The sequence below is a fragment of the Schistocerca gregaria genome, chromosome 8 (assembly GCF_023897955.1).
Source record: "Schistocerca gregaria isolate iqSchGreg1 chromosome 8, iqSchGreg1.2, whole genome shotgun sequence".
NCBI classification, from domain to species: domain Eukaryota; kingdom Metazoa; phylum Arthropoda; class Insecta; order Orthoptera; family Acrididae; genus Schistocerca; species Schistocerca gregaria.
The window spans coordinates 56,814,152-56,840,518 of NC_064927.1; the positions used below are offsets into that span (position 1 = coordinate 56,814,152).

The 26,367-nt window shown below is 42.6% G+C and overlaps 1 protein-coding gene across 1 annotated transcript in view; it reads right to left on the reverse strand.

Annotated features, from left to right (window-relative positions):
* The window catches only part of LOC126284788 (transcription factor SUM-1), a 515,007-nt gene extending 492,877 nt beyond the window's left edge, over nucleotides 1–22,130 (reverse strand). Inside the window, exon 1 of the mRNA XM_049983951.1 lies at nucleotides 21,973–22,130. Within this exon, the coding sequence (XP_049839908.1) occupies nucleotides 21,973–22,079 (107 nt within the window). The 5' untranslated portion in view covers nucleotides 22,080–22,130. The remainder of the gene's footprint in view (nucleotides 1–21,972) is intronic.
* Between the last annotated feature and the right edge of the window lie 4,237 nt (nucleotides 22,131–26,367).

The window sequence follows — 26,367 nt, forward strand, 5'->3', positions numbered from 1 at the left end:
TGAATACACTAAACAAATTCAGAAGGATGTAGGTTGCAGTAGGTACTGGGAGATGGAGAAGCTAGCACAGGATAGAGTAGCATGGAGAGCTGCATCAAACCAGTCTCAGGACTGAAGACCACAACAACAACGACATGCTTGGAGAAATATAAGTAAATGTTCTGTTTGCTGTTTTAACTTGTTTACTAATCATTTCTGTTTCTGTCCAGCTGCCGTTGTAGGACAGCTGCTGTAACACTCTATAGCCTACCCTTCCGTGTACGAAACTGTACACTACTTAAAACCCCACAGTATGTCTTGCAGAGTGGATGTAAAAATGTCTGATGACAACTGGTCATTTTCAAATCTAGAACAGCAATCTTCTGTAATGCATTGCTTGACTTAGGCTGAATATCTTAAGCTCCAGAACACCTATGTGACCTACTTCTGCTCGAGAGAGAAACAATTTCCGCCTCTGAGTCAATTCAGATGTTGGGAGAGCTGGAGCTGTTGTGATGCATTGAAAAGTATTCCAGACATTGACGGCGGAGACAATAAAATCAACATTGTCGACAATGAAATCGACACTGATACGTGGCGCCGTTAGCGCCACTCGATCGCTGTATCCGTTTAAGATCTCTGCGATCGACTGTGTATCACGTCGCCGCCGTTTCGGCTGTTTACGCGCACGACACTGAGGGGAGAGGACTGGTTTTGGTCGGATGGTTGGCGCTCCGGTCTGCAGCCTGGTCGCGGCGCTCTGCCTCCTTATGTCAAGTGGGCAGTGAGGCCGCGGCTGGAGACGTGAGTGCGGTCTGGAGTGGGTACTGTGTCTAGTGACAGCGTGGCGGTCTCGTCTGTGCTGCTATACGATGTGAACCTGTCAAGTTGGGTTTGGAGTGTATCAACCTGCTACCTGATACGCTACAGAATCGAAGTGTGCGAATTACTCAGGTTCTTAAAGTCCTACTCTATACATCTATGTTGTATTTCGTGCTGTTTTGCAATTAACGGCAGTCCCAGTGTTTGGACGCCCATGTTATCTGTTTCTTGTTGGCAACTGGTGCACAACTTATTCAACAGTGGTTACCTGTGCTAATAAGATTGCCTGTTTTTGACGCACTTGAGATTCTGACAAGGAGTGTATATCTAAGTTTATGTCATGTAAATATCACAGGTTTGATCTCCTGGCACTTCTTTCTGCCTTTTGCTATTAAGTGTAATGGACCTATGGTGGTATTATTTGTAAAATTAATGGATTTATGGCGTTGTTTTTCTTCTTGTATGTAATTATTATTTAGTATTATGAGAGCGATTACGTGTTCTGGTTTCTACACATTCTACAGTGTTCTCATGGTGAATTTTTATGTATCGTGGTTCCTGTGCAAAGGGAGTGTCACCTGTTGTTGTAGACAGTGATTGCAAGAGATTTAATTTGGGTGCGAAGAGTAATTGTATTCCGGTTTGTCGGCCGGAGTGGTCGAGCAGTTCTAGGCGCTATAGTCTGGAACCGCGCAACCGCTACGGTCGCAGGTTCGATTCCTGCCTCGGGCATGGATGTGTGATGTCCTTAGGTTAGTCAGCTTTAAGTAGTTCTAAGTTGTAGGGGACTGATGACCAGAGCAGTTAAGTCCCATAGTGCTCGGAGCCATTTGAACCATGTTTTGAAATTTATCTAATGTTTTACTCTGTATACTGTCCAGTTGCTGTGTGGTTCTACGCTATTGTTTCAGTGGTATGATCAGCGGTGCGCGGCGCCCGTTGTAGCTGTCGTTTAACTGTGGGACGACGCCTTGGCGGCGGCAGTTTGAACTGTAACCGACAGCGAGGTCGTTGTGGTTATCAGTAGACTCCAGTTCTTCGGCGAATATAAGTTGAGTGCTTTACCATTTGTTCCTGGTGACGCCGAGGCGTCCGTCTTTCCTTCTTCACCGTTCCTTTCAGGTTTCATTGAGGCTCGATCTGAGTTGTAGTTCTGGCGCACCTCTGACGTGCCATTACTTGTGACTGAAATTTGTAACACCTGAAATATGCCTTTCATTGTACTCGGTTTTTAATTTCTTATTCAGAATCATAAATTGAGATGCTTCTGTTGTTATATCTTAAAAGGTGTACTGTTTCCGTGGGAGATTTTCTCAGTAATCCATTTATTGTTTGCATGGTTCTTAAGATTTACCTAAAGCAGGTTTTAAAATTATTTATTGTTTGGGGTGGGCAGTGACGCCCGCAGACATTTTGACTGTTTAGTAATGTTTCAAATTCTAGGGCAATGGGGTAAGAGCAGTTTGCTGTTGTCATTTAATTGTTAAATAAAATCTGTTGGAAATTACAAGCCAGAGTTTGCGTTTGATTGGTAATTATTGCCTTGTCTTTATGAAGTATCCTAGAGCGTGTGTCGCATGTCTCACCACTGACAACGAGTCACACTTGGGGCAGGCTCTTCAGTGTTGCAGACAGTTTGACAGGTCCAACTGTGATGCTTTTTCTAGAAATAACTCGTGTGACAACTGCAAATAAATAGTCACTCAATAAACTGGAGGTAACTCATCTATGTAAACAAGAACTCAGTGAAGTTATTTCGTCCACTGACCCAAGAGAACTGGACAGGAAATACTGGAGAGGTGTGGCCTCTGCTGCCTTTCCCAGAAGGACGCTACAGCTGCCGTCCAGGGTGACTAAGAAACAATTTCGCCTTTAGCGGTGTAGAACAGTTTGCACAGATTTATCTAGAGTCTGTCATTCGCGTTTATTGCGTTGGTATTATTAATAATCATATCTGTATTCAGTCTGGTGTTAACGCAATTTGTGTAAAGCAAATAACCCACGGACGTGTGTGCACACGGCATCGCTAGTGATTCGTAAGGCGAGCTGTGGAAGGGTCGCTATAAGCACGCTGTAGTTGCTTTTTGTGATGCGGAGGGATGGGGTGCACGGGAAATCGCCTCGTCGTTCTTCTGTTTACGGAACAATGAAGGAGGGAAGTGCACGACCACAATCTGGCGATGTACCTCGCGCCACAATTCCGCTGTCCGACCCCGCTGTGCACTCTTTAGCAGCCTCCCCGAACGCCATGTATCCATTAATACGATTCTCCTGAATTTATATGTCGTATTATTTTTTCTTAACCTACTTCAAGTAACCATAAACACTAATTTCATACAGTTTAAATGCTATTTTTAATAATCTGCAATTTTTCCATTCCTTGCAAGACGGAAACTATTAGTCATACAGAAAAAAATAACGGAACCTTTGTATACTCTTTGTTACTTTGATACGGTTGTAGTATATCATTTCTGAAGGATTTTGATCCCGATTATCCCAAGGTTATAGGTTCTTATCTTTTCACATGATTCTGACTATGATAATTTCTGATAACCTTTGCTGAAAATGTTTCATATATTGGGTTTGAGAGTTGTGTACTGCAAGGTACTTCTTAGAAAATTTGTAAAGTGAATTAACACCTTTCAACTATGTACGTTAGCAGGACTTGCAGTTTGGTATTTATCGTATACTGATAAATTTGTTACATTTTATTCTAAATATGATACTCTTTAGTCTTTATGACGACAAAGGATGTTGTTACCGTAGAATATGTTGTGTAACGTAATTTTGTTACGAGATGTATGATTAGTGTTATATTCATCCTGTGTAAGAATGTAATATCTTTTTAGTCCTTGGTCTTTGAATTGTTTAATATCAGTTCCACCCCTGTGAGGCCTTGCTATGTCTCGTGTTTGTCCCCTTCAGTTAGCTGTTTTCATACTTGGAAAGTTCGAAATGGACTATACTTTTAGTTTTCATATGCAATGCTGGCTACAGATTAATTTTTCAACGTAAGTAGTTTTCCTATTGTTACATTCGAAATAATCTTTCGACCTCGTAGGTCTTTTCCTTCCTGAATTTCGACATGATTTTGTTTTGTATTTCGTACAGCACAGTAAACAAAGTTTATGGCCGAAACCGGCAGGAATAAAAGATTAATAAGGTCAGCATTTGTGTGTCGTTCATTTTGTAAAGTATTTTCAAGGTGATAACTGCATAAAAAAGGTGTTGGAACCTTTTTTGTAGGAAATGTAATGTAGTTTAATTTTGTATTGGGATATATTTTCCCTGGAAGCCGCAGTTTTCGAGATGATCAATAAAAACGAATAGACCTTTCAATTCTTTCTTCTATCGAGAAAGTCATTTTGGAGACCACAAAGAGCAACGTATAACTTTTGCTGATGGAATAAACTGAAATGCTGACAGAAAAATGCTGGGTATCGATTATTTCAGAAAAATGTTCATTTTTGTAGCTGTTTACTCAGTTTTGAAATATTAAATTTGCATTCAGCGGGGACGTGGGCTGCTTTTAACTGCGCCAGCCTATCTTAATGGCAGTGACAAACATCGCAGCGGTAAAACTGTTTTCGTTCGCTTCAGTTCAGCGCACTATTATAAAAGATGCATGGCACAGTCAGAAGAATCGGCCGAGAAGAGATGTGACAGCAGCTATTCAGGTAAGGCTGGCACACACGTGTTCCCTGCGTACCCCCGCGGCAGCGGAGTGACAGACTGTCCCACGTGCAACGCACGTTGGCCTAGATCTTAGGCACATCATTTTCAGGTGTTCTAAACATGCTCAATTCCCAAAATAAACTATGGAAAAATCTTATAAGAACACAGAATCCATTGCCAACAACTATTGAGACATTAAACAATGAGAACAGCTTCGAAATTAGGTATTTAGAAATACATTACTTGCAAGAAGCAGCTATAAATCTATGATGTGTTAAATACAAATGCTTTAATTTTATATATGTACAAAGCCGCTGTAGACATAAAATTCCACTATCGTTGCTATAATAAACAATTGTAAGGGCTCTAATTTTTCCAGCAAAAAGCCAATACAGTTAATTTTTAACTTGAAATCAATAATTCGCCACACAATGTTAGCCAGAAAACCTTTCAAGAATGCATTTGATTCGCTGGGAATAGATCCAACAGACGAAGCCAGTAAAAAAATTTTTGTTTAAGGTAACTTACCGAACCTAAGGCGTGAAACTTCAACGAATACGAGATCTAAAATTAAACTTACAGGAGACATACCTTAGCCATTTGAAATAAAAGTTGATGCTAGGCAAGGGGGCCGGTTTTTCCTGTTTAACTGCATTTAGAAAAACTGAAAGTAAAAAATCACAAAACTGAGGCAATAATTGTGAGAAGTAAATCATAATGGAATTAAGGTAAACTGCCTCGCTTTTGTAGGTGACTTTGCAAAACTTTCAGAAAATCTAATAGAAGCAAATCAATCTTCTGACAAAAATAGGGAATAGAAATGGCCTCAAACTTCCTGCTGAAAAAACAACATTCATGTCAAATACAAGAAATGCATCAAACACAAACAGGTAAAACAAGCGAGAAAGTAAATTTAAATATCCTGAAGAAATCAATTCGAAATAGAAACACTTGCAATAAACGTAAGAGTTAAGAACATGGAAAGAGCATACGGTTTGGCATGAAATACTTCTGTAGAAAAAGAATGCTAAAACATCATACCTCTGTAGTACGACCAGAATGTTTACATGAATGTGAATGGTTAAGAATGAAGTACAAGCTGCACACAGTAGAGATACTTGAAAGAGTGCTTTTTAGAAAAATAACCCGTGTAGTACAAACTACACATAGTTGTAAAATGAGATGTAACGAGGGAGTCTATGGAAATACAGAGAAAATATAATAAGTAATGGCAGAGCGTACATTAATCTTCTTTGGACACATCCATCGAATGAATGACAAGGGCTAACGAAAGAAATATTGTAGTATTGCTGGAGAAAGATATGTACAATAGCAAGGATTACAAAAAAAGAAAATAATTAAAAAGAGGCAACATTAAAAGATCGGAAATAGCATAAAAGAAAACTTGTTAAGAATGAAATACTAAATTCAGAGGGCTGTCAAGACCAAAGAAACAAGAAGTCGGAAAAAACATGTACAAAAGAATTATTCAACACGGGCAGAAGATTGAGGAGAAGTAATGGAAAGATAGAAAACAAGGGAGAAAGAAGAGTGTTTGAATGTTTTGCTTTTAAAAAAAAGTATGTATTTTACTGTAATTTTTCTTAAAATAGTAGGCATCTGTGACATGTTAAACAGGGGAATGGGCGTTAATAACATTACGGGTTCTGGGGGAGGGGAAGTCGGGTGTTACCAACTGTGACACCCCCTTCCGCCTCCCCCCACCAATCCCGTATCCTGGTTCGGCGCCTGATCTGGTATCCTGTTCGCTTTGTCTTAACTGTTTTTAAATAAAAAGACGCGCTAATATCGAATCTCTCATTTGTGAGTCTGTGCGGCAGTGAAACATGATTACAGCAGTATTCCTTCCGTGCTTCATTCGCGAGTGACAGCCTGACTTTTGGTTGGTTCAAATGGCTCTGAGCACTATGGGACTTAACAGCTATGGTCATCAGTCCCCTAGAACTTAGAACTACTTAAACCTAACTAACCTAAGGACATCACACAACACCTAGTCATCACGAGGCAGAGAAAATCCCTGACCCCGCCTGGGCGCGGGAAGCGAGAACGCTACCGCACGACCACGAGATGCGGACTGACTTTTGGTGTATTGGCTGATACCGTCTGCCACGAATCTCACACCGGTTTGCGGAGTACAGACGGAGATGTAGACAGAAGTCCCCTCCGGTGCTGGTGGTAGGCAAGCGCGAACCAGCGATATGCGGTCGTGTTCGGCGTGCGTTCGCAGGCTGTCGCACCTCGGTCCGCCGACGGACCATCACAGGATGTATGCGCCCTCTCCGCTTAGCAGCACAGAGAGCGTTCATCTGCTGTTTTGCATGCGAACTGCTTTTGCTGTTGATATTTCTCTGGCTGATAATAACCAGATTGTAAATATTAGGCTTTGGCGAAGTTATCTTGCTCTTCAGAAATTAGTGTTCTGCTTTTAAATTTCCCTGCCAGTTGTAACGAGAAACCAGCGAAAAGCGTCTACCGACATGTGCAAAGTTGTAGGGTACAGTTGACTACATCCATTTCATAATAGTTCACCATTTATTTTTAGCTGATTGCATCGCATGACGAACATCCATGTGTAGTACCTTTCCGGAATCGTGGAATTATCTACCTGTACACGGTGTACGAATATTACATTTTAGTTGAAAAGGGGGCGACATACGCGGTAATATTTAAGAGAAAACATGCTTCTTCAATAATTTTCTTGCGAGTGTCAGCTTCGAGGATCATACAAGATCGACAGTAATACGTAGAAAAATTACCTTTGCACAGTTTAAAGGTGCATTCATTCTCTACTTACAGGCGCACTTTCATTGCTTTCCAATCAGTCGTTTTATTCTAATAATGGTAAATGTATATCGGCGTAGTTCGCCTGATAATGACAGCTGTTGATGACATGAAAATATCTAAATGCAAGTTCTGTTTTTGTCTTGCACAACTGTTATGTTTCTCCTTACATAAATCTACAGAAAGCGCTGATATCACATCCTTAATTTGTTTCCTTATGCATCTTTATCTTAACGTGCTCACGTGTGCCGACTTTACTGATATGAGTGAAACAACTATTTGATGCGTTATTCTGAAGCTGGACATCAGATACAACAAGTTCTGGACCTGTGCTGATGGAAAATAACCGGATAGCAGGAAAAAGGGACAAGTTTATGTAGGAAATAAGACACTTGTGAAACACTGGATGGACTATCCATTATACTGATGAGAGTTGGTGGGGCACAAATCATTCGAGATAGTTCCGATGGAAGGAACAAAAAATGTTTTATGCGTCAAAAACTGTACATTATTGTTACAGAGGAACTGTTGAAAAGTGGAATTATTAGAAAGAAGAAATTCAAACACCTTCCGGTTCTGGAAAAAGCATCATAATGTGTCACATTTGGAACGGAGATGGGTTCGTGCAAAATGGTGGCTTATGTTTTGCTGGGCAAAAGAAGGTGCATTGTGAGACACTACGAGGAGTGATTTAGGAACGTTTTCGAAAAACTACCAAATAAATCAGCGATTTTTTTGAATCAAGCTCCATATTGCACGATGTTAAATGCAGTATCACGAAATCCATATATTGAAGAAGCAATTCCATTATTGAATCTATGGAAAACAATAATGTAGAGCTTCCAACTCATACCACATTATATGAAGAATTTACTAAATCTGGACTAGTGGAACACGTGCGACAGCAATTCATATCACAAGAGTGCCTTTTGTAAAGCGTATCGCGCTCATTAGACTAGGACACTGAACCACTGTGGTTGCGTACGGCACGCTAAGAATTCAGCGCCATTGAATTTATTTGGGCTTTTGTCGAGTTCAGGCTACCAAAGGGGAACAAGTATTTTGAGACAAATGATACTTCACAGTTGTGACCCTCCGCTCTGGAAGATGTTTCAAAAAGCGTTCGGAAGAAATTAGGGAGTCACGTACACAAACTCAAAAACAATTAGGCCTATGCACAATAGGCTCACTTTCTTCACGTAGCAACAGAGCCGTCGTCCATCCAATTAGACAGCCAGACCTCAGACAGCGACGTAAGCGATTAAGGTAGGTTTTCTTTCATTAATCATTCGTTCCTGCAAAATTTATTCGAGCTAATCGAATTTTCGTCTGCTGTTAGAACGTATAGGAGAGTTCACTGTTCATTTATTGAGTGCTGCTTGCACATCGAGTGTTCGTTTGCAGTTTTACATATTATTGCCCTCCACTCGCAGCAACAACTGAACGCGGTAATGCTGTACTGGAATGCGGCTGCGAATTTGTCAGTTCTCGTTGGTGAATAGGCACTTGTAGTGTACTGAGATAGCGGCAGCGCACCAGTGTGACAACCAGAGTCTCGCATATACTGCAGCTAGTAACGCAACTATTTTACAAAGTCTTAACTGACAAACATGGTGAGTATTCGTTAGTAATGACATACAATGTAACCAACTTAAGCTCAAGCTTTACACCCATACTTTCTCCGTTGCAATTGCTGCAAAGGTAAGCTCAATTGCAACGTTTTATGTTTGACATTATAGAGATGAAATGACTAATCGGAAGATAATTGTAGTTTGCCTGCGAAAATAACAAGGTTATGTCTTTAAAATGTGTGAAGAAAACTTTTCTCCTAATTACGATCTTCGTTTCATAACTTCTCAAAGTAGGCACTCGCAAAAATAAATAAATAAATAAATAAATAAATAAATAAATAAATAAAATAATATAAAAAATAAAAAATAAAAATAAAAAACGCTCGACAAAGTATGCTTTCTCTAAAATATTACCACGTATGTCGTCTCCATTTCAACTAAAATGTTATGTTTGTACACTAAATAAATGTAGTCACTTACATGATTCTGGAAAGGTTACGTCGTGTAATTCAAATACGACCTCAAAGGAAGGGGTCAGTTACTAGGAAATGGATAATAGGCGAGACCGTAAGTCAATCGGAATATCGAAAATCCGAATAATCCGGAAATTTAGAAAAAGTAAGTTGACTTTGGTGAAATACCACTTATTTTTATTTTCAGGTATATATAGAAATTACACAAAATTTTCTCGTAAATTTTGAGCAAATATTGAAAAACAAATTACAGCGAGTTTTATCAGCTGAAATAATCTGTATGTTTCTTTTGAATCAGATTCGCATGTCGTTTTCGTTCAGCACAGTCGCGCAGGCATTTCATCATCAGTAATTCAGCAGAAATTGTTTCCTTGTGGCGTCGAAAATAAATCATTACTAGTTTGTCAATCTTTGTTGTGGTCTCTCCCTGTGTCTCGAGATAGAATGAAAACTTCACCAGCTAATGCATCACCACTACCGTTATTTTCTGCAGACCAACGACTGGCGATAATTTCTTAACCGAAAATTATACCTTTTCAATTTGAAGTCAGTCATTTGCGTCATCAACACCTATGTCTGAGAATCTTGGAATGTTCGTAACGGCTGTAATGAGATGATTTTCCAACAATTCTTCTTTATGAACCCTATGTAGTGCACCTTTTTCGTCCACGGGCTAGCACGACCTTCTTTCTCGTCGATGTCATTTTACACACGCAACAAACGGGACAATACTTCCCAACTGACAGCCCGCCAGGACCCGTGTGTGGAGGTTGTCTGAACCTAAAATTAATGATTGTCATGGTCGATTGTTGCAGCTAATACTTACGGAGTCTCAAAACCGGAAACTCACTGTACTGAACGAAGAGACTGGAATTAATGAGTGCCCGACACACTTAACGCTTACGTACAAATTCAGTCACCTACATTCTTATTTCCGTACACCATTTTGCTTGCTTCCAATAAAAAGCGCGCTTGCCACGCAAAATAATCCTGTATGGATACCACCGTTTTGCCCTAATAAAAAATAGCAGCAACGCAGCGTTCGTAGAGTTGGCTCGTTATGTTCGTTAGTTGCCTTTGCTGTTCCCCCCCATTCCCTGCAATGCAACCCCTTTGGTCACAAGTAAAAGCGAACCATGAGGAACACTAACGAATGTTCGTCCGCAAGTGTTCGCTTCCATTCGCTCCTCTGTAAAGGAAGCTTCCTGGCCCGTGCTGCTTTGTCCCAGTGCCTGGTCAATCGACACATTCACTGCGGCTGACGCTAGACTTTCTTCGGTGCTACCAGTAGAAAGGCCGCCTTTACTTTTTCACCAAAGCAATGAGGAAAAGAAAACATTTTGGTATTTAAATTGTTTTAGTGCTACTCAAAATATTCGGCAGTAAAATTTATGTACTTTTACACCACACCTCGTTTTATCAGTCGACGACGCCTCGCGAGCAATACCGTAGCTCCACGTCAACCGACTGATTCCGCCTTTCTAAACTTACGAGAACATATGGCACTGTACTGCGTCGCCAGATACTCACCACATTAAGACCACGTGGAATATCTTTATAAATAGGTGTCTGGCTCGAGAAATATTAGAGTAATAAACACTGTGCACTGCACTTGACGGCGAATGTTCCACATAAAAGGAACAAGCGCTGGATGTGTGCCAAGGAAACTCAGTGAGATCTGAAATATTTCCCTTACATAAGTAGCATCACAGAAATGCTGCGACAAACTCCGAAAGGCTTTAGGGGACGTCTCGAGGAAACACTGCAGGACAAGAAACCGGCACCAAACGACGCTGCAGATGTCATAGGCGCCGGTGCGTCCCACTAGGTCACCGCTTCGGCAGCAAACGTGACTCTGTACGCTGGCGCACCACAGGTGGGAGGTCTCGCAGTATTGGGTGTCGCTCAGTGAATTACGACTGATTGCCACGATCGGCAGTACAGAAGATGGAGCTGGCAGCTCAATAAGAAAGGCTTGTCTCTTATGAATGCGATGCTCTGTTGCTTCGGTGGATGGCGATCTTGGACACGGGTTTCCATCTGCAGTTTTTTTTTCTGGAACCTCTAATATCCGCCATGTTTCCGATATACAAGAGAAAAATAAAATGCAAATGGAAACCCGTGTCCGAAACCGTCATGCACCAAGCCTGCCCCCTGCGTTTGTTGCCGAGAGGTGGCCCGGTGGCAGGCGCCAGCACTTCAGCACTCAGTAGCGGCTTTTGCGGACACACTGTGTAAACAATTTATCTACGCATCAGCAGCACTGCGAGATTGTTCGATAACGATGCCGCTGCGATACGAAAGTATCGTCGTTGCACTGTTGTCAGGAATGGCGGAAATTGGACAACATTTCGAGTTGCCGGAATGAATGGCAACTCTCCTTAGATCTTGATAAATGTAATAATGCCTATAACAGAGAGAAAGAAGGGTATAGTATCTCATTGCAAGTTTAACGGTAAACATTGTGAGCAAGTCACATAGAGTAAGTATTTATGGTTAACCAGTAACGCCCTTAAACACGATTATTTAAGGAATTTGGCTCCCATGTTTAAAACAGCTTCAAATACCTGGTTCGTTTACATATGAATTATGTTTTAAATAACTGCAGCTTAGCATGTAACGTCTTCATGGTTGAAAAAGCAAAGCCCTCATTATACTAATTTTATTATCTTCAGATTATTCACCTACAGACTAATAAAAAAAGCCGGCTGCTGTGGCCGAGCGGTTCTAGGCGCTTCAGTCCGGAACCGCGCAGCTGCTGCGGTCGCCGGTTCGAATGCTGCCTCGGGCATGGACGTGTGCGATGACCTTAGGTTAGTTAGGTTTAAGTAGTTCTAAGTTCTAGGGGACTGATGACCTCCCATGACCACCAGTAGATCCTCGGCAGGAGTGGTACGAAAGGCACTGGTGAGCCTCAACAGTACGATTCGCTGAATTCCTAGCAGTATTGTTCTGTAACAGCCTAGTCGAGGACAAAGATGCAAACGCTGGTAGCAAAGTCCGCAATGCCGCTGAAGGTGACTTCTTGATATGACCCCACCACGTGCGGGTTGTACGTACTTGAAATCAAGTTTTTCTAACTCTTCGAAGCCCTAGATTGGCAACCTGCTACTCCAGCTCAATGACTGGATAATCTTTTTAGCCGTTTAGATACTAGGAAGGCTTCTGGAAAAAATACATTTCAGCTATAAAGGAGATCGCATAGAAGACGCATCGTCCCAGAGAGAACATGAGAATACGACAGCAGATATCAGGACGCATGTAGAGGCATCCAGCCATTTAGATAGTCACTAGAGTGTATTTGTCCAGCTGGTCGTAGGTTGTGTACCAAAAATGGACAGCATAGAGCCAAGAGTGATGACACTTTCTGCAGCAACTGATCGTCATTTTGCAGGACAATGCTCAAGCACGTACAGTGCAAGCTGTTACTGATGTTTTTGACTGATGGGGCTCCTGAGAGCTATTTCACCTACTGCACCCCCCTGACGTAAGCCCTCGTGAGTTCAACGCGATTTCTAAACTGAAGGAAATACTTCACGGTATTCGCTTCAGAACTGCTACGAATTCGTCGGGCAATAGACCACACTACTCGATCTGTCAACACAACTGGCACTGCTAAGAGTATCCTACGACTTCCACATCGCTAGCAGCTAGTTATACACAATGATGATGACTACTTTGAAGTCCAGTAAAACTTTGAAGCACGTATCTATTTTTTACGAGCTGTAAATAAATAGTCGCCACTATTAAAGTCCCAACGCTCGTATTTGAAGCTGACTCATAAACACACGACAACTTTTCCGCTGCTGGAGTTTGGCTTTCTTTCCTAAATGGTGTATATTCACCGATTTCTAATTTCTCTTGAATCTCCTTTAAGGGGTAGAGCAGGGTGACACTCGATTTTGGAACCTATATTCATGATATTTTTGAATAAAGTAACAAATTACAAAATTGATTATGCACCCTTATTGTACACACTGAAGATGGTGATAAGTATTTCTTTTAAGTAAAAAATTCGCACCCAGAGGAGACGACACAACATCGACGACATGGCTTCGCGAAATGCGAGGGCGGTTGGTTGGAGCACTGAACGCCGTAATTTTAAACCTAGATCAAAATTTTGAAAGTAGCTTTGAAGCTGTTGATATTGTCTAACGTAGTAGGAAGGGATATTTTTTAAAAAAAAATATTTTTTAAAAATTTGTGGTGCTCTCTAATACAAGTCAGTGTTTTCGACAAAAAAAGTCATTATAGAAACGTGCATGAAACATTTTTATTAAAATATATCGCTTAAATCCTACGTACTACATTAGGAAAAACATCTACTCAGAAGAAACACAGAGGTTTAGTATAATTGCATGTATTTTTCATCAGTTACAGTTCCAGCCAACTTGAAAAATGTTTTGAAAAAACAAGCGTTTAAATTTGCAACTTAAGTATTTTAATACTCAAACTGAACAAATCTTTAATCGGCACTGTACCGTCGACCTTTTTTACTGATGAAACGTTCTCATTTTGATGAAATTATGAAGACTAACTGGGTTCCGCTTTTCAGTGGAAGCATTTTTTTTTCGCTACTGGGATTACTCTTAGAACCCTTTGTATACGTATAAATAGATGTGTTTGCCATTTTACTCACGTTTTACTTCGTATAAAAATCAAGCGAAACGAGAAGATAAGTAGACGCGAGACAAGTACGTGCTTTCAGATGATGTTACCAAGAGAAATCTTATTGTGAATGGTAGTTTAGCTGATACTAAAGTCTCCTCCGATACTATCCGAAACTAACAGGAGCCCTGTTCCATCGGGAACTACTATAGTGCTGTTATACTACATCGGTTGCATTCGAGCGTCGGATGGGGTTTTAATATACAGGGTGAGCACAAAGTCTTGCCCTGATTATAAAAATTTATAACAGAATAACTGTTTGACATAATGATTTACACTTGATGCCGTTACATAGATTAGTGTTACTAGTTTTTTAAGACCACTTACGTTAATAAACCTCAACGTGTGCTCCCTTGGTAGTTCGGAGAATGTCGAGGCGGTATTCCAGTTCCCACCAGGTGGTTCGTAACATGTGTTCTGTTGCAGTACCCACAGCAGCTTGTATCCTAGCCTTCAGGTCGTCGTCGTCAGCAACTGGTGTGACTCTATTCTTCATATAGCCCCAGAAAAAAGTCAAGGGGCGTAAAGTCTGGAGAGGGGAGTAATAACCGGATCGGTGGATTGGAAGGAACGGTTCAACACCCTGGCCACCCCGTAATAAATTGTTCTAATCAGGGCAAGACTTTGTGCTCACCCTGCATTTAATATTTATGGTAAACTTTATACAAACGAATGTTGAAAATAGACTGTGTAAGGAACATATTAAGCTAATAAAAATTAGGCTAAAAATATTTTTGCGCTGGTCCTACCCCTTTAAGTTTGGTTTGTTCGCTTTGCTGTTTCCACCGTTGTGATAAATGAGATACAGTAGAAACTGCCTATTCGAACATAAACACTTGCAGCAAGCTGAACGGGTTGCGTAGAGGTTGCCAGGCTCGCCGGAACCCACGCTGGCCTGTGCTGGCCAGCGTGATTCAGACTCTCGCCTCACCGTCGCGGCAGGCTGAGTTCCTTTAATGGTTGCGGTACCGATAGCGAGCAGGCAAAGGAGAACTTGTACACCTCTAGTTGCTAACACCCTATATTGGTATTTTTCAGCTTCGGCCTGACTGACCTATTTTTGTCAATTAATGGGCCACAGCCGCATTCCTATGTTTCCACTTCGAGTTTCCTGTTCGAGTTTCGTTACGTGCTGCAGTGTATTGTTCTCGTCATTTACATTTTATTGTTGTGATTGCAGTTGCACTGGCGACTCAGGCTCCCGCTATGATGATACAGGCACCAGACGACGGTTTTAACTGAAACATGTAGTGCAATAAAAGAACATAAGACAGCTTTGCGATATGAATTTTGTGAAACATATTTGTGCTGCTAACAACTGCCTGAAGAAAATGTTCGAAACTCCTGCGTGCCATTCGACATTGACTGTTGTCTGGGACGCGTCTGTCTCGTAGCTGACTGATCGGCGCGACTGACGGCCATGCGGAGGGCGCGGGTTCGATTCCCGCAACTGCCAGGGATTTTTCCTCGGTGGGAGAACAGGAACGGGTTGTACTCAGCCTCGCTACCTGACCGAGTAGTAGCGGCCCTAGGCCACATAAAGCTGACGTCCGACCGTACGCCCCGCCGTACCGCGTCCAGTGACACGGTGGGGCGGGGGTAGGGGGAGGGGGTGGTGCCGTGGACCTAGGGTGAAGAGTTAACCAGGGGCGCCGTCCCAGGTGCAGGTTCTGTATTTAGCGGCTTCCAGGACTAGACAAAAATTGATTTTTTTGCTATTTTATATAATTGCTGATAGAATTTAAAAACTCAAAATGCCGAGATCATGTAGTCGTTAAGAATTACTATATAATGCCGAACGTTTAACAAAGTAAGACAAGTATTGGAGTTCAGGTAGGCCTACCATATGTCCGAAGGCAGTGCCACTCACGGCGTGCACGCTAGAGCTGTAAAACTACAGCAGAATACCGTAGACTTCGAGAAGTAGACGCACACTATTGTGGTTATCCCAGTACGCTTGGTGAGTTCGGACTGTAACCGCGTTATCTCTAAGTTAGGTGTGTTGCATGGCTATCGGACTTTAACTCATTTCGATACCTTTCTTTGTGAAAGCGATCGGTGTCCTACTGGATTCCCCTAAAATCCCAAAGCCGTGAACTGTCCAGAAACTGAGGGTATATAAAGGGCCGCGCAATGTAAGAAACGTTTTTGTTCTACGTAGTCATCCTTCTATCTGTTCCTCAAAAACAAGCAATACTTGTAGTAAAATTAAAATTGTCATTGTTTAATTCAGGTTTTATTCGAAAATTGTTGATCTCTAACGTGAGACAGCGCCGCGTTATAGTAAAAATAAAGGAAAAAATACACATCCATCACACAGAGCTAGAAAACGCAATTTCCTCCAAAAAAAAAAGAAAAAAACTTAAAAAGCATATGAAACGTCGCACCAGTTCTCCGTTGAAATTACATAAAACGTGTTTGTGTTATTGATAAACAACTTTCGCCCTTATCAATAATAACGGGAAACTCTTGTCTTTGATCACGATGAATTATATTGAATACGAAATAACAATAATAATTATACAGATTTTTTATGTTTGTTCTTGTAAACTGTACCTGCATCAAAAGTAATCGCTTCAGTTACGTAAGAGCGCGAGCGTGTTCACCTAAGTTTTAGTAAGTATAAAATTCAAGTTACATTTTGTAAAGATATAAAATCCACAACGCACTAACACTGAACGGCGTGTGATTCTGTGAAAAATAAGCAAACAAAAAGCAAAGAGAAATCATCGGTTCCCACTTTCTGTCACATACATCCATTTAATATCTGTCGGTCCGTCATGGCCAGGGGACATCGGCTGGTTAAGTAAATATCAATGTCAATAAAATTAACCAACATTCGTGTGCTTTCAGGAATTATTTTATTTTATTGTTAAGGGTACCGGTTTCGATGCGATCTTCAGGCCCTTTATGCAACTGACTCAGTTGCTATCACGTCTTCAAATGAAGCAACTGTATAACGACTGAACTCACGATATCCCGTGATTTATGGCGCTATACGACAGGTTCGTTTATTTGGATACTTGCGTAAGGGCCCTGAATATGGCATAATGAAATGCCGAAATTGGTAGCCTTCAAAATAAAATAAAATAAAATAATATCTCAAAGTATATGACTGCTGGTGAATTTTATTGACATTGACAATCACATTCATTTGTGTCTCCTTCCTATCTGTCCTACCCAAACTACGGATAATCCTACCATTCACTACGTCATTTACGTACTGTACGAAAACTACCGAATCGTAATTTTGCTAGAGCGCAACTCTACCCAAGGTATACTCACTATTGTGTGGGAATGTTGATGACTTCCAACAAACTCTGCACGTAACTGCAAACCTTTACGATACTTTTTCTCGCTGACACCTCCCACATATGTTGAAACGAAAAATGTTTCTCGCCTATGGCATTTTCACAATTCAGGTAGTAAAACTTCAGCATGAGACCTTAATTTGTAATCTACCACATATTTACTACTAATTCTGTTAGAACAACAGTTTTCCACCTGTATCGATAGAGTGTCTGCCAAATTTTGTTACTGTACGACACTTAGTTCAGGAGATATGACGTTATAAACATCGAGATGAGTCAAAAATTTGCTTATCTCTTTTATACGCTGGAGTTAGATTCTTTGAAGGATCCGGAAGGGGGTGGGCTGGGGGGGAGGGATTGTGTTCACTACTTTTCTTGGAAGCACTTCGTGGTGGGACCACTTTTGTTGGTTTTGGGCTCTCGTGCAACAGGCAGACCTCGTTTTCCGACCCGTACCGGTGTACACGGATTTTATGTTTCCCTGAGCGAATGTTTTGGGTATTTCCTTACTCCAGTTGATAAGCGCTTGTTTTACAGCTTGAGTCAAAGCGCGCGGATTCCATCGAGAAGAGATGTTTCTGCCAGGCAGAAGTTGATGGAAAATCGAATGCGTTGCAGTGTTCGGTACGTGCAGGCACAACTTCGTCTCACGGTACGTCCCATACTGATACTCCTCAATGCTGGCCCGGATAGCACGGCCACGAGGAAAGGAAACTGTCCAGTTCAATGCGAAACCTTCACGCGGAATTTCCATTTTTTCTCAACACTGTTTCTTTAAATATGCACTATAGACAAGGTACTCCGAGCGTTTCTGAGCTGCCACGGTTTTAAAAATCTCAGACGAGCAATTTTTGAATCTATAATTCGATCCGCTGTCACTCCCAGGATTTTATGTCTCACTCCTTTACCTCTGGCAGTGTTTGTTGATGCGAAAAAATGTCGAGTTGCACCATGGTTTGGAGAGTTTGTTAAATTGTTCGTCCCGGTGCTTTCGGTCAGTTGGAGACAACCGACTGGCATATGTCTCTGACGGTTGCATCAGCTATGTGCCTCTTTTCACTCTGTGTCCAGATTTGAGTATTCCCACTCACATAGTTAGCAGAGGCTGAAATACTGCTTCAGTTGTGGGTTTTTTTCAGTTCTTAGACCACGACGGGTTTCGGGCTATTACATGCCCATAAACAGGTATTTTGTGTGCTTCGACCCCGGTACACCACTCCATCCCGGGGCTCGGGGCCGAAGCACAAAATTACCATACCTTCTGATGGGCGTGTAATAGCTGGAAAACGATCGCGGTCTAAGCATTGACAAATAATTTAAAAAATCTTGCAACTGAACCGGTATTTTCAGTCTCTAGTATAATGCTCACTTGCAGATGTCTGTACTAACAAATTTGTTCCCACTACTCCGTTACACATGAACTGCTACTTTTTTATACGCAAATAACGTGTCTTATTTCAAGGGGAGGCAAGAACAGGTATACAGTATTTCTAAAAATTATGCGATTAAGAATTTCAGGTACTTATTTTTATTCGTACTTCTGACATTAAATATTAATTATTATATGTTGAATAACTGGTGCCACATTGTAAATTTATGCTTAAACAAACGAACACTTGCTTTTTTAACCTAAAGCTATTGAAACTCTCTCTCTTACCGCCAGGTATTCACTCATTACCGACAATTCTCTTTCTTTAAATGCTGAGGTAACATCAATACAATACATAGGATACAATATTTTTAACTGTTTGCTGAATTACTCACTTGCTTTTTAAATATTTTTTCGAGAAAAATATTAACACGCCTTAATTTTCTCTTAATGGTTAACCAGTCCAGCATTCGCCTAGACGAGTTTAGAGAATTGCCTAAAAGCCACGCTCAGACTTGACAACAGAACCGACGCAGAGGCCGCAAACTGCTTTCACGTGAAAGATGTGAATGAACTGTAATCCAGCCGATACGCAAAACTATAGCCGACGTCATCATTGTTTCATTCGGTCGTCCCCACAACGTGGTTTCCCTCAAAGGAGTTATGAATAGCTCATCCGATATGTAAAACTATAAGCAAGTCAGTCGATTGATTTCCAACAACCGACTGAACCGATCGTTTTCATTCCATTATTGCTACAGCTACCAACAGGACCGCGATGGTGCCGACACCAGTCGTCGGATTGATAAAAGCTTTACGTTTATGTCGGCAATGTGCGAGGCATGTTCAGAGAGGAAAAGTATTATTACCATAACGGGATGTGTGTTTTTTTTCAGCGTTGGCAACATTGAATTGTAGTGGGGGGATGCCCAGATCAGAGCGAGCACCGCGGGAACACGGGCAGTACGTAAACTCACGTCGTCGTCGTGTCTAGTTACGTGAAAGACGTCGGTAGGAAATCCCGACAATTGCGAGCCACGTGCTGTGATCCGCTGCCTCCCGGCCCAAGAGATCCAACACATACAGATTTTTTTATTTTTTTTAATCGAAACGGTTTACGGCGAACGTATTATCAACAGTAGAATACTAAGTTTAGTGGAGGCAAAACAAATGCTCATGACGAACAGAGGAGTGGAACAAATGGGGCAAAAAATCGAGGAAATTATTCGCGAAGAGGAAACTCTTCATGAAAACCACCGGTTGATAGTGGATGAAATTTCTGCGATGTTTCCGCAACTCTCCAGAAATATCTTATACGAGACGGTCACAGAAACCCTGTGATACTGGAAACTGTGCTCAAAATGAGTCCCAAAACAGCGGACAGAGCAACGCAGGTCCGTAACGGCCTCTAGTTTCTTAATCGACTTGAATAGGGAGGTGGTGATTTTGTGAGCCCTATTGTGAACGGAGATGAAACGTGGGTGGCTCGTTACTCGCCTAAGACATGAAGATAGTCGTCACAGACGTATCACACCAATTCCCCATTGGCCTGAAGGTTCAAAATCACAATATCGGCCAAAAGATCATGGCCTAAGTCTTCTGCGACCGAAAAGGTATCACTTTGATCCAATTTCTACCTCAGGGAGTGACCATCAATGCACAATAATATTTTGAGACGCTAAAAACCTCGAAAGGAGCACTCAAAACAATAGTTGGGGAATGCTAACGAGAGGAGCGTGTTCGTTGCACAACGGCCGTCCTCGTCCAGCCTTAGCCACCAAGGCGCTGTTGGACTCATTTGGTCGAGGTGTTTTGGACCGTAACCCTTATTCCCCTCACCCCCCCACCTTTAGATCATCATTTTTTCACCTTTCCGTAGGCACGCGTGACTGGAATTAAATTTTCAACCGACGAGCAGGAGCAGAAGACGATTCTGAAGTGGGGGAAGTAGCTGGCGGGAGAGTACAGCATAAAACTGTTTGTGCTACCGCATGCACTGAACGGGAGGGCGATTCTCCTCCTAACAAGTCAATACTGCGTTCCTCGTGCGTTTTCTCGTACACACGCACTCCGCAGGCCACCGCACGGCGCCTGCTGGGCGCAGCCTCGCACCGCTCTCAGTCCCTGCCCTTCCTGTGCCAACCGGAATGGAACGAAGGAAACACGGCTGTGTACACGCTTCTGGATGAGCCCCGATTTCTCTTATCTTACAATTTCGTCCCTTACGCGAGATTTACATTATTGACGATACACTCGTCCTGCAGTCAGTTCAAATACCGGTTCGGTAAATTTTCTCAGCAGTGTACGGCGAAAGCAAAGTCGTCTTCCCTCCAGGGAATCCCATTGCACTTCACGAACAGTTTCTGTAACACTCGCGCGATGATCGATTCTGCCGGTAACAGACGTAGCAGCAGCACGCCGTTGAATTGCTTCGGTGTCTTCCTTCAGTTCTACCTTGTGACGAGCTGCAGTTTCCCCGAATTCTGCCAATAAATTCAAGTCGACCACTCGCGTTCGCTACCAAGATCCTCACGTGCTCGTTCCATTTTATATCGTTCTGCAAAGGTTCGCCTAGCTATTTGATCGATGAGCCTGTGTCAACGCCACATTACATTATATTAATACTTGTTCCGTAGATCATCACGAACAAGGCACTTTGTAATGATGCGCAACGCGTCAGTTTAACATAAGTTTTAATTACACCATATATATTGCCCCTGCAGAGTGAGGCCGACAATTGCCATCTAGAAGGAAGTGCACGACAGTTATGTTACGTGAGCTGCATGAGATCACGCGAAATCTCTCAACTGCTCTCGTACTTAGAGGGAGACACTATATCCCAAGCATCTGCAGTCAGACTTTTAAAGAGCGACGTGGCATCTCCTACAGGCTTACTAGCTACGCACCGCCCAACACATCGGTTCAAAATTTCATCGGATTGTCACTGTGTTTTTCCATTTCGCGCCAGATCGGACATTACTTTCCAAACAACCCTCGCAGAACCCTTTCGGTGTGCTCGTACCTTCGACAGCTGTCTGCTGTGGGACACCACGTCGAAAGCTTTTCGGAAATCTAGAAATATGAAATCAGCTCGTTGTCCTTCGTTCCATGATTCGCAGAACATCGTGAGAGATGAGGGGAAGCTGTGTTTCGCAAGAACAGCGCTTTCTAAACCCAGTTTAATTTGTGGACAATGTTTTCTGTTTCAAGAAAGTCTATTACATTCGAGCTTACAATGCGCTCAAGAATTGTGTAGCACATGCAGTTAAGCGCGCAAACACTCGAAGTGCGCGCTCACCGACCTGGAGGACGTGTCCCCGCAGAATTCCAGCTCCAGCTGCTGCTGCCGAGGGTGGTGGTGGTGGTGGTGGGGGTGGTGGTGCTGGAGGTCGCGGCTGTGTAGCGCCATGAGCCGGCCGGGCCGTTACCGCTGCTCGCTGCGCCCACCACACACGTGACACTCGCGACGCGGACGAGACTGCGGCCGCGCCACGTGGACCCCCTACCACGCGGGCCTCAGAGGGGCGTGGCCGCGGCAACGCGCATGCGCCGGCACGCCCCCCCCGCACAGCCACTGCCCAACAGGCTCCCGGCTCCGCCCGGCGAGTCCGGCGAAAAACTGCTGCGGCAGTCCAAGTTTCCCCGGACACGCCTCGCGTTTCCCCCAGTTGCAGCTGCCCACTTGCTGTGACGGCGGACCAGTCTGGTCCAGCAAACTCCGAGCCTGGCGGGACCTTAGTGGTACCTGGTTGCAGCTCCTGTCTCCGAGATGCAAGAGTGCCCGAGAGACAGACTCACAGACTTAACCTTTTATACTTATATGTCTACGTCTACAGCAGGGCGGTCATCTCAGCCTGCAGACTCGCGCCTACTCTCGTAGCTGCCGTCTCGCAAACTCGCAGCTACAAAGTAGGTGAACTGGAACAGCAGTCGTCGGCCGCGGTGGTCTCGCGGCTCTAGGCGCGCAGTCCGGAACCGTGCGACTGCTACGGTCGTAGGTTCGAATCCTGCCTCGGGCATGGATGTGTGTGATGTCCTTAGGTTAGTTAGGTTTAAGTAGTTCTAAGTCCTAGGGGACTGATGACCACAGCTGTTAAGTCCCATCGTGCTCAGAGCCATTTTTGAACAGCAGTCGGCGACAGACATCTGGCGCAATGAGCAGGCGAGTTCTCACTGTGCTCGCACTGCAAGTGAAAAAGGCTAGTCTACACGACATTACTTTTTCGAAGTCATCTCGTGAAACCGGTTCTACGAAACCACTTGTCTGTATGAACTAGATACTCAAGCAAAGAAATGTAAGACTTTTATGCAAGAAATTAATGTGGAAATCCCGAGAAGTTGTTTCAACCATCTCAGAACGCCACCAGAACAGTCCACGCTTCTTCTTAGTAGAGTTAATGATCCGACACGGAAGAAAGATTAATGCAAGACGCATTCTCGCCAGAGGTAAAACTACAGATCACAATGCGTTCTATTGACTCATGGAGTCTACCGCAGTCAGATTGCTGTATTAGTTGCTTGTACAAGGTGAAAGTTACTGAACTGTGTGAAAAAAACGTAAATTAGTTACAAACTACATCGTGCACACACTTTATTCAACATGTTAAAGTCACTCAAATACTGGGATTTAGCTTATGACATGTTCGATATGCGTGCCATAACTGTCGAAGATGCGGCGCAGGCAAATCGCGAAGTTCTGGATGGCTCGCTATTGTCTGAGAACATCGATGCTGTCGATGACATCCTGAATGGCTGTTTCCAGCTCAGGAATGGTTGTGGGGTTATTGCTATACACCTTTTTTTACAGACCTTCAGAAAGGAAACGCATGTGTTCAGGTCCGCAGAATATGGCGGCAAATCGAGGCCCATGCCAGTGGCCTCTGCGTACCCGAGGCCAGAATGCTGTCCCCAAATTCTCTTGCTTCGATGGCGTCGACCTCCGTCTTGCATGAGCCACATTTTGTCGAAATAAGGGCCACTTTGCATAGTAGGATGAAATCATCTTCCAATACCTGCACGTGCCGTTCGGTAGTCAGGAACATCGCACCGATTATTCCGTGACTGGAAACTGCATAGCACATAGTCAGTCGTTGAGGGTGAAGAGACTTCTCGATCGCATTGCGGATTCTCATTCTCCCACATGCGCCAATTTTGCTTATTGTCGATCCCATCAGAATCAAAGTGGTCTTCGTCACTAACCAAACCCTGCGCATACTAATTCCCGTCATGTCCCGCGGCGAACCGCGCAGTTTGAACGTCGTAGCGCAAACCGTTCAGAACTTGTGGCGATTTTATATCATATAGTTCAACAATTGTCATCCTGTATTTTTGTAATTAACCTGTATGTGTAATTCTAATGGAATGACTTCCGCTCTTCAGCTCACATATCGTCAGTCAATCACGTTCAGGTCGCGTGGGACTGTCTGAAGTACAGCAATACGTCACTGCTTCGTTTTTTGTCGTCAGCATCATTGAAATCTCACAAAGCCCTATGCCTAACATAGGTATCCGTGAAGCGAGAAATTTGCTCCGTTCCATACCTTATAATCAAGATTGTTGAAAAAAGAAATTAAAACTGAAGATGAAACGCAAATTAAATTTTCATAACGTACTTAGAAAAAGCTTTGTTTCCCTTGAAAACTTTTAAATAATATTTCTAATTTACCGAAACAACTGTCCGCCATGTTTATGGAAAATAATTAACACAATATTGCTGTCTTCTTGCTATCTAGTTTTGAAAAGTTTGCTTCATTATTTTGAAGTAGTAAGAGAAATAGCTGTATACGACAGAACACATGTTTATTATTACCACTTTTAGTTCAGATAGCGACTAAAAGGAGAACTTCTAGTGCTGTACGTTACGTTCAGCGTCAAAGAGAGGATACTCGTATGCTACATCTCAAAGAATATTCATGGAACATTCATGAAACACACATAAATTGATTTTCGTTATAGCAGGCAAAACATTTTGCTTCTTAGCGCACGCTCAGTGAAGGAAAAGTATAGCTATGTTCTGATCCTGCGATACTCGTAAGCGAGAAGGGAAGAAAATGCAAAGGTGAAAATATTATGATGAAACAGTGTATTCGTTAATGTGACCTCACTACGTGTGCACTTTTAGTCATTGATCATTCGTTGTCAGACGCAGCCCATTTCCCTTCCGCTATGAGTATGCTCGAATGGCCACGCTCATGAACTCTTGTACCCGAGCCGTGACTTTCTCGAAGCCTCACTCCACTCTAGCTGCCGCGGTCACGAGTAGCGACCGAGCTTGACGCCAGTTCTGACTGTGTCTAATCTACATTTCTACTCTGCAGGTGCGTGGCAGGACAAAACTTGTCATTGTACCCCGTTCCATTCTCTCGTTTTGCAGAAGAAGAACAACACTGTATTATAAGGGACTGCACCAGTTCCTGTAAAAGTGCCCTTATACGCCGATTAAAATTACCATGTGATTGGTGTTTCAGCGGGTCGAGTTGTAGTGGCCAGCCGTCACAGAATCTAGACCGCCACGTGCTCGCTATGTTGCTTGTTTCGTACATCGTATACAGCGTGGCAACATTGCCCCCTCTTACTGGAATCTGTCAACCACAAAGTTATTTTAATCGAAGTATTGTATTGTCGGTCCACCTCCATAAATGAGTGCTCTCTGTAGAATACGACTGTTGATATTTTTAATAATATGGGGTATCCGCAATATCGATATTTAAAGAAATACCATTATCTGCCGTCGACATATAGCTATATATTACTGTTGTACCGCTAAGGAAATAATATCGACGTACCGGTCAAAAAAATATCGGCTCCTCATAGTAAATATACTGACAGTTTTAGAGCTCTGTGTTTAAGTACTGATTTGTTATTAGATATTCTGTACATCAACAAGCTAGCAGCCTGCTTACTCCCTTTACAGAAAGAATTGAAAAGGAAACGATGCACGTTCACACTTGGAGATAATCATTTTGCTAATAATGGTAATTGCATGTAAGTGGCAGCATGAAAGATGTCCGATGGGTCTGTCGTTCGGTTTCATTATACATCGGATTTTTCCAATTCATGTCGACTTCCATGTTTTCTAGTTTCTGCAACCGACAGCTATCTAGTACCTGTAGTGTCAAAACTCGTGGTGAAGTTAAACGTTGCAGCTTCTGCTGGTAGCACCGAGTGCCGTGTGTGTCACGTCTCCGCACAATCGCAAAGACCAATCTTGTCATTTATATTTTTGTTGATCAGTTTCAGCAGCTGTTTTGGAAGAATACCGATGTAAAGAAATTGCACACTAGTTGCGTTAAAAAAAATTGTAACACAACTGATGTGCTATTTCTTCAACTCAGACATCTTGTTATTCAATTCACACCGCCACACTCCACTCGTCTCCCCCCCCCCCCCCCCCCCTCCTTCCAATACACTGCAATCTATACTTGCTTCACTCAGTCAAAAAGAAACGGATGCTCAAAAAGTATTAAGAATCCTTTATACAGTGAAAGTGAAATTATGTTCTACTACAATTTCAAATCAACAACATCAAATATTTGTCGAAAATTGAGAAAACAATATAACTTTGAACATAGCTGCTAAGGTCCAGTGACCGTGTCAGAATTATATTAGAACAAATAAGCCCTCGGTCAGAAATATTAAGTCAAAATTGATCAGGTTTCGACGCTACTATGAGCGTTTTGTTGCAACCCGTGTTCACT